General features: G+C 46.4%; 1 protein-coding gene across 3 annotated transcripts in view; it reads right to left on the bottom strand.

Annotated features, from left to right (window-relative positions):
• The window catches only part of wdr95 (WD40 repeat domain 95), a 131,549-nt gene that overhangs the window by 86,132 nt on the left and 28,850 nt on the right, over positions 1–16,567 (bottom strand). For all 3 annotated transcript variants that reach the window (XM_087988209.1, XM_087988211.1, XM_087988210.1), the window contains 2 exons: positions 13,524–13,577; positions 10,118–10,201 (listed from right to left, as the gene is read on the bottom strand). In XM_087988209.1, coding sequence (XP_087844335.1) covers positions 10,118–10,201; positions 13,524–13,577 — 138 coding nt within the window. The remainder of the gene's footprint in view (positions 1–10,117; positions 10,202–13,523; positions 13,578–16,567) is intronic.

The following is a 16,567-nucleotide window of genomic DNA, read 5'->3' as shown; positions in this document are numbered from 1 at the left end:
ACAACAATCATTATTACATTTTAAAGGGGCAACAACCTTTAGTAACTTGCTTTATATTTGTAAAGGACTGAACAGTTAAGCAAGTAGAACTAAGTAATACATTAATGGATATAACATCTGAAGTTTCTATCAGTTAATATTTACATTATTATGATTCCTTGGCCTACACTGTTAAAAACCTTTCTGTCATAACAGTGGAACAGATAAGATTAAGACCTTAGAACTTTTTACTGAAAATAAATACAATGAATGAGAACCTGCAAGTTTGTGGAAGTTCAGCTACAATCAGAATTGTAGAATCTTTGGAGAAACTATGTCTTGGGGCATACTCCATGAACCACTATCAAAGAGATCAACTGGACCTGATCACATTGATCAGGACAAATAAGATATGTTCATGTCTCTGAGACAAAACAAAGGAGCTGCAAGACATCACTGGCACACATCTGGAAGACCACATACTATGGTCAACAAAACATAGCAATAAGAGAAAAGATGTACTCCAAAGAATTTGAATGGAGGAACCATCAGAGCAGAGTTTCGTTGGCTATCTATTGCTTTTGTGAAGTATTAACTTTGTATTTCTTTTTGATACTTTACTAACTCTCTGACTTAATTTAAAAATGTGAGCACGTATCTTGCAGGTTAGAATTGGTCAGGAATCCTGGGTGAGATCTGCTGGGGCATCCTCTTGTCTTGTATAAATTATTATATCAGGGATGAGCCTCTTTCTCTCTGTCTGTGACACCTTACGTCACCTTCTCGTCAGCAATTGGGAATGGCAACAAATGTTAGACAATATTATATCACATGAAAGTATTAAAGAAATACTGATAAAGCTGTACCTACAGGCAGAAATGCATTTTAAGTGCAGGAACTCCAGTTTCCAAGGGAATCATGCCAGGAAACTTCATCATGTAAGTACCCTTTTCAAAAGCTTGACTATTCTCAATACTAGATAATAATTTGGAAGCATAATAATCAAACTTTTCATGGTCTAAGTAAAATAGCATTAAAACTAAGAACAGGAAGGAAAGCTGCTTTCATCTGAAAAACCAGCCACATCATCATTTCCTGCATCAAAGAGAAGGGTCAGGGATGCAAAGCTGCCATGTCCTTTCTGGATTAGTGGTGCTGGAAGAGCACAGCAGTTCAGGCAGCATCCAAGGAGCAACGAAATCGACGTTTCGGGCAAAAGCCCTTCATCAGGAATAAAGGCAGAGACCCTGAAGCATGGAGAGATAAGCTAGAGGAGGGTGGGGGTGGGGAGAAAGTAGCATAGAGTACAATGGGTGAGTGGGGGACGGGATGAAGGTGATAGGTCAGGGAGGAGAGGGTGGAGTGGATAGGTGGAAAAGGAGATAGGCAGGTAGGACAAGTCCGGACAAGTCATGGGGACAGTGCTGAGCTGGAAGTTTGGAATTAGGGTGAGGTGGGGGAAGGGGAAATGAGGAAACTGTTGAAGTCCACTTTGATGCCCTGGGGTTGAAGTGTTCTGAGGCGGAAGATGAGGCGTTCTTCCTCCAGGCGTCTGGTGGTGAGGGAGCGGCGGTGAAGGAGGCCCAGGACCTCCATGTCCTTGGCAGAGTGGGAGGGGGAGTTGAAATGTTGGGCCACAGGGCGGTGTGGTTGATTGGTGCTGGTGTCCCGGAGATGTTCCCTAAAGTGCTCTGCTAGGAGGCGCCCAGTCTCCCCAGTGTAGAGGAGACCGCATCGGGAGCAATGGATACAATAACTGATATTAGTGGAGGTGCAGGTAAAACTTTGATGGATGTGGAAGGCTCCTTTAGGGCCTTGGATAGAGGTGAGGGAGGAGGTGTGGGCACAGGTTTTACATTTCCTGCGGTGGCAGGGGAAGGTGCCAGGATGGGAGGGTGGGTCGTAGGGGGGGCGTGGACCTGACCAGGTAGTCACGGAGGGAACGATCTTTGCGGTAGGCGGAAAAGGGTGGGAGGGAAATATATCCCTGGTGGTGAGGTCTTTTTGGAGGTGGCGGAAATGTCGGCGGATGATTTGGTTTATGCGAAGGTTGGTAGGGTGGAAGGTGAGCACCAGGGTCGTTCTGTCCTTGTTACGGTTGGAGGGGTGGGGTCTGAGGGCGGAGGTGCGGGATGTGGACGAGATGCGTTGGAGGTCATCTTTAACCATGTGGGAAGGGAAATTGCGGTCTCTAAAGAAGGAGGCCATCTGGTGTGTTCTGTGGTGGAACTGGTCCTCCTGGGAGCAGATATGGCGGAGGCGGAGGAATTGGGAATATGAAATGGCATTTTTGCAAGAGGTTTGTTCAGGGCCTGCTTCATGCCTCCAGGCAGCACTTCATTCCAGCTTTGCCTTCTATTTTTGACTCAGTTTCCTTTGGTAGAGTTTGACAGTGGATTTAAATACCTTTTGCAATTTTCCAAATGTTTTAAAAATTGTCAGCTCATTTATATCATCACTTTACTTAAGAAGCTTTAAGTTACCCCTTTGATTTTCTTGAAATTTCACCAGAATTGCAATTTTTCAGTCTGATTGCTGGGGTCCTCCCATTAAAAATGTTGTGTTAAAAAGTACAGCAACAAATTACCTGCACAATATTGCACACAACTTCATAGTACTGCAATACTTGCCAAACATTTGTGACTAATCTTTTCTTGCAGCAGAAATTCTAATAAATTAGAGCAAATCTTACTGTATCAACCTGTAAAAAATTGTGTCTTGACTTTTTGTTTTGTTTAACTGATCTTTCTAATCAACCTGCTCAGAGATGCTATTACACACTTTTAGAGCAGGTGGGATTTGAACCCAAACTCCTGGTTTAAGGGTTGGGGCACTACCACAGTGCCACAACAGGGCCTTAACTCATGTTTAACCAAGGTCTTAACAAACTAATGCTATGTTGTCTTTAAAAATGTTTAGCATTTATTGCATATCAAAGGCAAACTCGGAATGTCGCTCTAAAAGAGCCTGAGAGGCCTTGAGCATGTGGAAGGGATTTTGTCTCTTGTGGGACAATGTAGAACTGGACAGTGTTTTTACTTCTATTTCTTTCAATCTAGTGTACTGTATTCGCCGCTCACAATGCCAAGTTCTATACGTTGGTAAGACCAGACACAGACTGGAACACCTCAGCTTTGTCCACAGAAATGATCCTAAACCCCATTACTTCAGTTAAAAATCACACAACACCAGGTTATAGTCCAACAGTTTTAATTGGAAGCACACTAGCTTTCGGAGTGACACTCCTTCATCAGGTGATTGTGGAGGGCTCGATCGTAACACAGAATTTAAGCAAAAATTTGCAGTGTGATGTAACCTAAATTATACATTGAAAAATTGATTGTCTGTTAAGCCTTTCATCTGTTAGAATACAGTAATAGTTTCACTTTTTCATGTGTAAATCACAAAACCCTTTTTTTTAAAGTTGCATTCTCGGGTTAGCTGTTAACAATGATGATAGCTAGACAATATGTTGAAGGTGTTAGCCCCCTGTGTTAGCCTCCAACTCATTACTTCAATTATCTTGCTCTCAGGCAACAATTTCTGTCCTGGGCCTGCAACTGTATTCCAACAAAGCACAATACAAGCTGGACAAACAAACACCTTGGGTTCCAATTAGGCACTTTGCAGCTCCTCGGATTCAACACCAAATTCCATAACTTCAGAGCATGACCTTGGAATCCTCCATTTTTGTACATCCTCCAATGCCACTCCTTCTTTACCATCCTCTCCCCTCCCAACTCCAACACAAATAAACACACAATGTCTTGTTGACTTTGCTCTTAGCTGAATGGATCAATTTTCTCCTGTTCACACCTTCCTTCAGAACTTTTTAAACATCTCTATCTTCCCTTCACCACCATTAACAACTGCTTTGCTTTTGGCTCTGAAGATTCCACTTGCTCCTCCTCCCCTCTCCAACATACACTTTCAAAGTCTTTTGGTTCTGAAGAAATCATATCAGACTTGAAACATTAACGTTATGTTTCCCTTTTCACAGATGCTGCCAGACTTACTGCATTTCTCCAGCACTTTGTTTTTATTTTAATCGCAAACTAGGGATCACCAATGTCAGAAACTTTATTGCTGGAACAGCACAGCAGGTCAGGCAGCATCCAGGGAACAGGAGATTCGACGTTTCGGGCACAGGCCCTTCTTCAGGAATGAGCAGAGAGTGTTCAGCAGGAGAAGATAAAAGGTAGGGAGGAGGGACTTGGAGGAGGGGCGTTGGAAATGTGATAGGTGGAAAGAGGTCAAGGTGAGGGTGATAGGTCGGAGTAGGATGGAGGCGGAGAGGTCAAGAAGACGACTGCAGGTCAGGAAGGCGGTGCCGGGCTGGAGGGATTCGGCTGAGACAAGGTGGGGGGAGGGGGGATGAAGAAACTGGTGAAGTCCAAGTTCATCCCCTGTGGTTGGAGGGTTCCCAGTCGGAAGATAAGACGCTCCTCCTCCGACCGTCGCGTTGTTGTGGTTTGGCGGTGGATGAGTCCAATGACCTGCATATCCTTGGTGGAGTGGGAGGGGGAGTTGAAATGCTGTGCTACAGGGTGGTTGGGTTGGTTCGTCCGGGTGGCCCAGAGGTGCTCTCTGAATCGCTCCGCAAGTAGGCGGCCTGTCTCCCCAATATAGAGGAGGCCACACCGGCTGCAGCGGATGCAGTAGATGATGTGGGTGGAGGTGCAGGTGAATCTGTGGCGGATATGGAAGTTTCCTTTGGGGCCTTGGAGAGAAGTGAGGGGGGAGGTGTGGGCGCAAGTGTTGCACCTCCTGCGGTTGCAAGGGAAGGTGCCGGGAGTGGAGGTTGGGTCGGTGGGGGGTGTGGATCTGACAAGGGAGTCGTGGAGGGAGTGGTCTCTATGGAAAGCTGATAGGGGAGGGGAGGGAAATATATCCTTGGTGCTGGGGTCTGTTTGGAGGTGGCGGAAGTGACGGCGGATGATGCGCTGTACATGGAGATTGGTGGGGTGGTAGGTGAGGACCAGTGGGGTTCTGTCCTGGTGGCGGTTGGAGGGGCGGGGCTCAAGGGCGGAGGAGCGGGAAGTGGAGGAGATGCGGTGGAGGGCACCGTCGACCACGTCGGGGGGAAATTGCGGTCCTTGAAGAAGGAGGCCATCTGTGTTGTACGTATTTTGAACTGGTCCTCCTGGGAGCAGATGCGGCGGAGACGAAGGAATTGGGAGAATGGGATGGCGTTTTTACAGGGGGCAGGATGGGAGGAGGTGTAGTCCAGGTAGCTGTGGGAGTCGGTTGCCTGACCTGCTGTGCTGTTCCAGCAATAAAGTTTCAACTTTGAGCTCCAGCATCTGCAGACCTCACTTTCTCCTCGAAGATTTCAACCTACTGCGAATCCTCTTACAAGGATGCCTTCCTTGAAGAAGCTCTCTGCCTTTCTCTACAAAGATTGTGGGCGGCACGGTGGCACAGTGGTTAGCACTGCTGCCTCACAGCGCCAGAGACCCGGGTTCAATTCCTGCCTCAGGCGACTGACTGTGTGGAGTTTGCACGTTCTCCCCGTGTCTGCGTGGGTTTCCTCCGGGTGCTCCGGTTTCCTCCCACAGTCCAAAGATGTGCAGGGTCAGGTGAATTGGCCATGCTAAATTGCCCGTAGTGTTAGGTAAGGGGTAAATGTAGGGGTATGGGTGGGTTTCGCTTCGGTGGGTCGGTGTGGACTTGTTGGGCCGAAGGGCCTGTTTCCACACTGTAATCTAATCTAATCTAATCTAATTTCAGTGAGTCCCTCTCTCACTGCACACCCCAGGTCATCTCCTCTGCACAGAAGCTCTTCAGCCACATTCTGAAGCAGACTCGTTACCACAGCCATATCTCCTTTCTCAGCACCTGCCTACGGAACCGACTGATCCCCCATGGACTCCAGATCACCTTCCGACCAACACAATTTGGACTCAACCAGGACTACCAGTACCTGCAACAAATCCGCAGCCTCCAGCAACGGACCTCCCTCCGGATCCTCCGCTCCACGTTTGCAGCCATGCGCCGGTACCTACATTCCCTGCAACTCGACCTACCCCAGCTCAGGACAACTCTCTCACAGACCTGTAAAGGACCTCTACTGTTCTTCATTTACAGAAGAATCCATAGACTGAACAAACAGTTCTTTCTAGCCATATCGGAAATTAAAGGCAGTAAGTACCAAAAACTTTCATGCACTTACCCCCAAACTCCGGATTCCTCAACCGTTCCAGAAACTTCCATCGACCTCCGAAACCAGTCCGGCGCCATTACACACGCGGCCGCTACAGCGCCCGCGGCAATAGCCGCAGACGCCGCCGACGATGACGTCACTTCCGCCCCCACCGACCTCGCAACCTTCATGATCGCGGCCCAAACAACCGCCTCCGGGATCGCCGCACAGACAACCTGCTCTGCGATCGTCATGAAGACAATCGCCAACAGATTGGCGACCTCCGCGGTTATGGGGAAGAACTCTGTCTCCGTGGTCGCCGCAGCTACTTCCGCCCCCAGTGACGTCAGCAACCTACATTTGGACTACATCGCCGCATGTGTCTCCGCCCCCCGCCGCGTTCCGTCACCACGCCTAACCCCGCCCCCGCCGCGTTCCGTCACCACGCCTAACCCCGCCCCCCGCCGCGTTCCGTCACCACGCCTAACCCCGCCCCCCGCCGCGTTCCGTCACCACGCCTAACCCCGCCCCCCGCTACATTCCGTCACCGCGCCTAACCCCGCCCCCCCGCCGGTCTCCATCACCATGTCCAACTCCGCCCCCACGCCGACCTCTGTCCCCGCCCCCAGGCCTAACCCCGCCCCCACATCCAGCTCCAGTCCCACACCAGGTCCTAGCTCCCCGCCCTGCCGTGTGTTCACCATCCCTCCAGACTTGCCCCTCTCTGAGGATGAAAGATCAGTCCTCAGCAGAGGTCTCACCTTCGTTCCCACACGTTCTCGGGTCAATGAATTCAATACACGGAGTGACATCGAACAATTCTTCCGCCGCCTTCGCCTCCGTGCCTTCTTCTTCAATCAAGACTCTCGCCCACCCTCTGACGACCCCTTCTCCCACCTCCAACACACCCCGTCCACCTGGACACCCCGTGCTGGCCTCCTACCTGCCCTCGACCTCTTCATAGCAAACTGCCGCCACGATATTAACCGCCACCTGAACTCCCCCACCCCACTCACCCACTCCAACCTCTCACCCTCGGAACACGCAGCCCTCCACTCCCTCCGTTCCAACCCCAACCTCACCATCAAACCAGCTGACAAGGGAGGCGCAGTAGTAGTTTGGCGCACTGACCTTTACACCGCTGAGGCCAAACGCCAGCTCGCAGATACCTCCTACTACCGTCCCCTTGACCATGACCCCACCCCCCACCACCAAACCATCATCTCCCAGACCATCCATAACCTCATCACCTCAGGGGACCTCCCATCCACCGCCTCCAACCTCATAGTCCCACAACCCCGCACCGCCCGTTTCTACCTCCTGCCCAAAATCCACAAACCTGACTGCCCCGGACGACCCATCGTCTCAGCCTGCTCCTGCCCAACCGAACTCATCTCGGCATACCTCGACACGGTCCTGTCCCCATTAGTCCAAGAACTCCCCACCTACGTTCGTGACACCACCCACGCCCTCCACCTCCTCCAGGATTTCCGCTTCCCCGGTCCCCAACGCCTCATCTTCACCATGGACATCCAGTCCCTGTACACCTCCATCCCCCATCACGAAGGACTCAAAGCACTCCGCTTCTTCCTTTCCCGCCGTACCACCCAGTACCCTTCCACCGACACCCTCCTTCGACTGACCGAACTGGTCCTCACCCTGAACAACTTTTCTTTCCAATCCTCCCACTTTCTCCAAACAAAAGGAGTAGCCATGGGCACCCGCATGGGCCCCAGCTATGCCTGCCTCTTCGAAGGGTATGTGGAACAATCCATCTTCCGCAACTACACTGGCCCCACCCCCCATCTTTTCCTTCGCTACATTGATGACTGTATCAGCGCTACCTCGTGCTCCCACGAGGAGGTTGAACAGTTCATCCACTACACTAACACCTTCCACCCCAACCTCAAATTCACCTGGACAGTCTCGGACTCCTCCCTCCCCTTCCTAGACCTTTCTGTTTCTATCTCAGGCGACCGAATCAACACGGACATCTACTACAAACCAACCGACCCCCACAGCTACCTGGACTACACCTCCTCCCATCCTGCCCCCTGTAAAAACGCCATCCCATTCTCCCAATTCCTTCGTCTCCGCCGCATCTGCTCCCAGGAGGACCAGTTCAAAATACGTACAACACAGATGGCCTCCTTCTTCAAGGACCGCAATTTCCCCCCCGAAGTGGTCGACGGTGCCCTCCACCGCATCTCCTCCACTTCCCGCTCCTCCGCCCTTGAGCCCCGCCCCTCCAACCGCCACCAGGACAGAACCCCACTGGTCCTCACCTACCACCCCACCAATCTCCATGTACAGCGCATCATCCGCCGTCACTTCCGCCACCTCCAAACAGACCCCAGCACCAAGGATATATTTCCCTCCCCTCCCCTATCAGCTTTCCATAGAGACCACTCCCTCCGCGACTCCCTTGTCAGATCCACACCCCCCACCGACCCAACCTCCACTCCCGGCACCTTCCCTTGCAACCGCAGGAGGTGCAACACTTGCGCCCACACCTCCCCCCTCACTTCTCTCCAAGGCCCCAAAGGAAACTTCCATATCCGCCACAGATTCACCTGCACCTCCACCCACATCATCTACTGCATCTGCTGCAGCCGGTGTGGCCTCCTCTATATTGGGGAGACAGGCCGCCTACTTGCGGAGCGATTCAGAGAGCACCTCTGGGCCACCCGGACGAACCAACCCAACCACCCTGTAGCACAGCATTTCAACTCCCCCTCCCACTCCACCAAGGATATGCAGGTCATTGGACTCATCCACCGCCAAACCACAACAACGCGACGGTCGGAGGAGGAGCGTCTTATCTTCCGACTGGGAACCCTCTAACCACAGGGGATGAACTTGGACTTCACCAGTTTCTTCATCCCCCCTCCCCCCACCTTGTCTCAGCCGAATCCCTCCAGCCCGGCACCGCCTTCCTGACCTGCAGTCTTCTTCTTGACCTCTCCGCCTCCATCCTACTCCGACCTATCACCCTCACCTTGACCTCTTTCCACCTATCACATTTCCAACGCCCCTCCTCCAAGTCCCTCCTCCCTACCTTTTATCTTCTCCTGCTGAACACTCTCTGCTCATTCCTGAAGAAGGGCCTGTGCCCGAAACGTCGAATCTCCTGTTCCCTGGATGCTGCCTGACCTGCTGTGCTGTTCCAGCAATAAAGTTTCAACTTTGAGCTCCAGCATCTGCAGACCTCACTTTCTCCATCACCAATGTCAGACAGATATGAGAAGGTGTTTTTTTTCCCTCAAGAATGGTTGAGAGTTTTGGAATCCTCATCTTCAAAGGTAGTAGAAGCAAAGTTGTTGATAACTTTCAAGGCAAAGATAGATAGGCTCATGATAAGTAAAAGGATGAAAGCTTATTGTGGGAAGGCAAGAATGTGGAGCATCATATCAGCCACAAGTTTATTGAGTGATGGAGCAGGCTAAAGGGCCTGAGTGGCCTATTTCTGTTCCTAAGTCAAATGTTCATCTCTTTTTATGTTTTGGTCTTATTTCTGAATTTCCCAGGTCTCTCCTATTACTGGAAATTGTCCCAAGAGGAAATTTCATCTTCTTTATCAGGAAATAGGGGGGCCAAGAGAAAGTAGTAAACTTTAGAATTATGCATGTCCTGGCAACTGTTGTGTTATGTCTTGCAGCAGGATGTGATATACCTTTAAAGGGGCATTCTCATGTCAGTGCTGGATCATGGCATGCCATCTAATGGTATAAAGCTGTCAGTCTCCATCTCACTGTGCTATGTCCTCTTGAAGCATGACATGCTGAGGGAGGTTTTCTGCAATGCATCCAAATTGTTAGTTTGAGCCCAAAAATGCAAGTCCCTATGACTGCTATGTATATGTAACAATGGTTCATTGAGTTCTTCAGTATTATGTCACTCACATCACATCCATATTATTGTTAGAAATATCACAGCATAATCATACAGATCATCTGTATATCTTGCCATCCCACATGCCCAACTTCCAACACTTACTACTCCATGGAATGCCAGGCACTTCTTCATTATTTTCTTGAATGCTTCCACATCTAAGTATTTCCTTCCAGCATTTTCAAACTCCTAAAAACAAGAAAGGTAAATAAAGATTCACTTTTCAAACATCAAACCCTCTTTTTTCAGGTAAAACATAGTGTGGATGTTCTGGATGTGCTTACTTTGCTCTTTATTTGATTCTGTGCAGGTTATACTATACAGGTGCAGCCATCTTCAGCATCAATGACCCTCCCACACCTTAAGGTCTGAACTGGGAATGCTCACCGATGATTGCACAATGCTCCGCACTATTTGTGGCTCCTCAGGTACTGAAGCAATCCATTTTTAAATGCAACAAAATCTGGACAGTACCCAATCTTGTGCTGACAAGTGGAAAGTAACATTCACTCCACACAAGTACTGGGCAATGATATAAGAGACCACCATCCATAACCATGCCCCAATATTTACCAATGTTACCATCACTATCAACATTCTGCGAACTAACATTGACCAAAATCTCATCTGGACATGCCCCATGAAACACAGTAGCTACAACAGCAGGTCAGAGGCTAAGTCAGGAGTGTGATGGAATACTCCCCACTTGCCTGGATGGGTGCAGCTCCAACAACACTTAAGAAGCTCGACACAATCCAGGACAAAGCAGCCCACTGATTGGCACAACATCCACAAGAATCCACTCTCTCCACCACAGACAGTTAGTAACAGCAATTTGTACTAGCTACAAGTTGCACTGCAGAATTTACCTAAGATCTTTAGACAGCACCTTCCAAACAGACGACCACTTCCATCCAGAGGATATGGGCAGCAGATACAAGGGGAGACCACCAGGTGCAGGTTCCTCTCCAAGCCACTCACTGTCCTGACTTGGAAATATATCGCTGCTCCTTCACTGTCGCTGGATCAAAATCCTTGAACTTTCTCCCTAAGGGCATTGTGGGTCTACCTTCAGCAGGTGAACTACAGCAGTTTGGGAAAACAACTCATCTCTAACTTCTCAAGGCAAACTAGAGGCGGGCAATAAATGCTGACCAGCCAGTGACACTCACATCTCATAAGTGTATATAAAAATGTTATGCTCACATGAACTGCTTTACTCATCACAATCCATGTTTTAATTGCTCAGACTCTATGCAGCACAAATGAAAGGCCTGATTATAGTTCAGGGTCGTGGGTTGTGGGTCAGGAAGGCACCCTATTGACAGCTGAAAACAAGGCCAAGTGAACACCAGGCCTCATTAGATTAGCAGGACTAGGCTGCTGAAAATCACCTTGCAGAAAATAGACAATCCAAGGGCTGTCTTACACAATCTCCAAATATCTGCCAATTATACTTGAAGCATGAATGAAAATCTTTTCAAATAAAGTTGCATTCCTTGGAGTAATTTGCTGTGCTCAGGCTGCTTTTACAATGTTCCAAATGGTTGCATGTAGCTTCTTACAGATTAGAATGAGCAAAAAGGCTGCCTACAACTTACTCAGGTTTCTGTGGAGATTTTGATGGAGAGAATGTGGGGCAGGTTGGAGCACTCCCTCTCGAGTCAGTTGGCAGCTTTAATAGGAACTTAAATAACCTTCACGATAACTCTAGCATCATGAGACACCAGTGCAGCATGGAGCGACATTGAATGGACAAGGACCTTAATGGAACCATCCATCTCAGTCTACCCTGCAAAAAAGGTGATGTGCCTGGCCTCATTGGGATGGCAATAGTGTGATGGATACAGTAAACATTGTCCTTTCCCATGCTGTCATTGCTCCTTCCCCCAATCTATTCCAAATTAAGAGGTCCACTATGGTGCTAGCTAGTCAATTGGGCCAGCAGACCTCTCTGCAGTAGCAGCTCACAGCCTTCAAGGTTCCAATACCTATATGTCTTATATCTTACAGTGTTATTCAAGTTAAAACATGTAAAATAGTCAGTTCAATGGAAAAGTTGCAGAATACATCCATACAGGTTCATTATGATACACATCATCCATCCACAAAAAACTCTGCTTCAGTCTAAATGACCCATTTCCATATGAAATAAATTTATTAAATCTGAAAGTGAAAAACTCAGTGTGATAGATTAGAAATAACAAAAGGTTCAAAAACAGCTTGTGGCAACTGTCACAAAATCAAATAAATTGTTCAAAGAAAAACATATTCTGTGGTCAAATTGTTTACTCACCTCATCATACTATTTAATTTCATTTAATAAGATGTGCCTCTATTGATATCTACCAATGTTATTTTAAATTAAGATTTCTCCCTGACTATGCAAACTTTGGATGGTTCATGATATAGGTGTGATCTGGTGTTTATGCAGAGGTAATCAGAGCACAGTCTGGACAAGTTGCCTTAAAAAAAACCCAAGTACAGTATTTTATCCCTTAATGATTTGGCATTGAACTGATTACAGTCTAAAGCCATCGATATGGATCTATGCAACTCTGGAGCAGTGATCAAAAGACATCCCAAGATTATTGTACTCTACTACAATATCAGAGAGACAGAAAAGTTGTAACTTTTTAAATTCTCCTCATAACACTTAAGAAGGACTTGTAGACAGCCATGTCACCTGAACCTCCCATAGTTTTCCACAAGTTATACCATATTTCCAGAACAAACTCTCCTTTTGTGTGTGATGGTAACCACTGAGTGTAATTCAGGGCTAAAAACAGGTTGTTATAACTAGATGGTTGCCCTAACTGAGTTAATTCTCTACTTTTCATTTCTGAAAGAAAGAGTTTCCAAATAGCCACTTCTGATGCAGTTCAATGAAGCTTCAAGATCAGGCCATAGTAATGAATAGTAAGGCAATTTTGGAGTGGGTAGCATGATCATACTGTATTGGTTTCTCTGTTCAAGTACAGCCCAGATTATTTTTAGATAACTTGATGTAATTCAACACTAGCCTTTCACATGTCCTCAACTCCCATCACTTGTGGAATTGATTGGAAAATGTATAGTGCAGGCTCAGATCATAAATAAGTGGAGTCCTATTTAAGTTATGGGATCCTCATTTTCAAACCTGAAACAGCCCAATTCTTGGATGAAAGGGGACTGGCTGGGTTAACAGTGGCAAAGTATCATACATTTAGAGGCTGTGATCTCTTGCTAACCCTACCAATGAATACCAATCTTAGTGAGTCTTAATTAACTCTATTTTATTAATAACTTTGAATCACTAAGTGGTGATGTTATTTGAAGAAATGATTATGGACATGGGAATATTTCACTTTAGCTTTATATGCTGTCATTTTTGCAGAAGATTCTTATTTTTCTTCACTAGACTGTAATTAAGTGAACATTTATCTATTTGCACAATGCACTTCTCACTTAAGCTTGACTTTATCACGAGGATCCAGGATAGCATGCTGGACTGGGAAGGAGAGAAACTGACCTCAAAGGCAGCCTGCATACTCTTCAGGTGTTCCAGGGAGACTTGCTGTTCAATCTGTAAATAAAACAAGTAAATGAAATTTATGTAATGTTGGTATTTTGTTAAAAATTCATGTATGAAGTGTGGATGAGACCAGCTTTATTGCTGATCCATACACAACAGAGTTGATTATTAGGCCATTTCAGAGCACATATTGTTGTGGGTCTGGTATCATATGCAGGCTGGAATGGATAACGATGGAGGACTTATTTCCTTAAAAGGCATTAGAGAGTTGATTTTGGATCTCCAATACTGCCAAATTGGTGGAAGGTATGTTGAGCCTTAGTCTGTTGAGTCAGCTTTGTAGTCTCACTACATTTTCAGAAAGCACACAGGATACCTGGCAAAAGCAGAAGATTCCAGCCTGTGGAATCCTGCTTTGCACATTGCTGTAGAGGCAAAAAATACTGCAGATGCTGGAATCCAAAGTAGATAAGCAGGAGGCCGGAAGAACACAGCAAGCCGGGCAGCATCAGGAGGGGAAGAAGTCAACATTTTGGGTGTAACCCTTCTGCAGGACATTGCTGTAGGCTTTAGCCTGAAACAAGTAGTCTCTATGCAAACAAAATTTCTGATCAGCAGGAACAACAGAATAAATTAGTTCCAATCATTCTTGGGGGATAATTGTTTCATTCCTGCTCGGTAAAAGCCATGACAGTTGCTTCACACTGTACACTTTGTTGTTCTTTAGATTAGTACTTGCTAAGTTTTCTTCCCTGTTGTGACCCAATGTTGAGCTTTGAAAATGATCATGACCTTCACTGAAAACTGTAAGAATGCAACAGGACTTGAGAGAGAGCAGAGGCTTATTGGAGCAGGAGCGTAGCTCTTATTACTTGATCAGAGCTTCACGGCAGCCATTGCTAAAACCCCAAAATCATAGCACTGCACCCCATCTGGGGATGACTTCACTTCAGGAATTCCTGGTTTAGGTTAGGTGCTGCTTGTGTTGCAGTGGTACTAACCTTACCTGTGGGCCAGGAGGCCAGGGTTCAAGTCCCACCTGCTTGAGAGGTGTGGAATAACATTGCTGAACAGGGTGATGAGGAAATAGCTACAAATAACCCATTACACAGGAGATATACACTGCTTGATGTAAGCAACTCCCATTTCTAAAAGGAATGAGTACTAACAGATTTTAATAGATTAAGAAAAACTATTTGCCACCAAAGAGTTGAACCTTTTTCCATGTTATCGCAAGAAAGAAATATTATTCCTCAGTTATATATCATTGCTGTTGTGCCAGACTCTTAATCCTAAACTCTTTGATCCTAAACTGAGTTCTCACCACTTATTCTTTTCACCATGAAATGTAGGGTGCCCCATTGGGAGGCAGTTGGATGAGGACAACAGAGAACATGATCAGGAGGGCTTGAAAGCAAGTGGAGCATTGGCAGGCAGGTCAGAAAAAGCTAAGCAGGGAGCAGTCTGAGCAGGGATCAACTGGGGAACCAGGATAGCTGTGGCTGGTCATAAAGAAGCTCGCATTGGAAGTATATGTTCTTTGAGTTTCAATGGCTAAATGCTGTATTGTAAATTAGATGTTTTGTTCCTACAGAGATTAATTATATGGCTCTATCGTATAAAGGTAAGTTGACCATGACATTGAGCAGCATTAACGTACATTTCCATTTGAAAAATGTGCTCTTCTTATGCATTCAAAACTGAAGAAATGACTGTTTTGGATTTCTGGTGATAATCTGAAGTGATTTAAATGCCCAGAGATCTTTTAAAAAAAAACAACATCCACTTGGAGAAAAAAAGCCTCACCTGCTCCTGGATTACTTTGATTGAAAGGTATTGCTTAGGAAAAGAAAAGATTAACTGGGTTTTTCAGTTTCAGTAGATTCCACTGTTTACATTAACTAGCAATTGTAATTACAGTTGAGCCTATTACTCAATGCTTGGCTGTGTTTCAAAAGCTCCGGAACCACTTCTCAGTAAGGGAGGGTTCATTCACATTTTAAGACATTATTAGCGCAATTTATGTCTTTAATGCAATCAGTAAAACATATGGTTGTTTTTATAACTGACTATTATCCACACCTTTCACCTATAAAAGACAAGCAGCAAGTAATTTCTTTCAGATAACGTGCCTCACTAATGCCTGGAGAGGCCAATTTGGGGAAAGCAGGTTGTACCACAATTGCCACATAAGAAGCTTCCTATGAGTAGTTGTTTCTGATGTTGATGCCACTACCAAAAATCACTGTAGCCACGAGTTATTATATTTGCAGACCACAGAAGGGTTCACCAATTTTTCCTCTGTTGGCAGCTAGTGACTCTCTGGTAAAATATCTAACGTTTAGGGTCTTTACGTCATGCCTAAAAGGACATACCACTGTTCACTGGCTCCAGCTACCAGACCGTATCAAAATTCCTTGAGTATATTACTACCATCCATTCTGCAAATGCCCAAGCTAATAAGCAGTCTCTGTTCAATGGGTGCTAACAAATGTGAAGCTCTGTCTTTGAAAGGACTGTAGCGTTTAAGGTTTTGTCAGAATATACCCATAATATACGATAGCTAGCAAAGATGTGCCCACTCAAAAGGGGTTAAAAATATTAAATGAGTTGTATAAATGAGAATTTTGTTTCCTCTTTATGATGTTTGACTAACAGCTTGATCAGACTGTTACAAGTTTAATTCTTTTTAAATCACCATTTCAATCCCATGACTCATAAGGTCTGCCCGTAGTGGATATTTGGCGAGTGGCTATAGATAATTCACAAAGCATGAGTAACATAAGGGCCCATGAGAAACATAGGGAAAGTAGAGGAATTAATGGAGAAAATGGACATTGTGAGGGATATAACAAGGCCTTGGGGATGTTTGAAAACTGGGCCAATGAACAGAGGAGGCAGATATTTGAATGGACTGGCCCAGTTACCCACCTGGCTTTATGATGGTTGCAGAGCTGCCTCCTGGTGTGGTAAACCTTTCTCCGTTTAACACAGCCTCCCCATAATGAGAACATGACTCTTTTTTTAAAAAAAATAAATGA

This window comes from Chiloscyllium plagiosum, unplaced genomic scaffold (assembly GCF_037043375.1).
Source record: "Chiloscyllium plagiosum isolate Xiang-an unplaced genomic scaffold, Cpla_swu_hap1 HiC_scaffold_6, whole genome shotgun sequence".
NCBI lineage: Eukaryota > Metazoa > Chordata > Chondrichthyes > Orectolobiformes > Hemiscylliidae > Chiloscyllium > Chiloscyllium plagiosum.
Note: the sequence above shows the minus strand (reverse complement) of the source record. Positions and strands in the feature narration are given on the sequence as shown.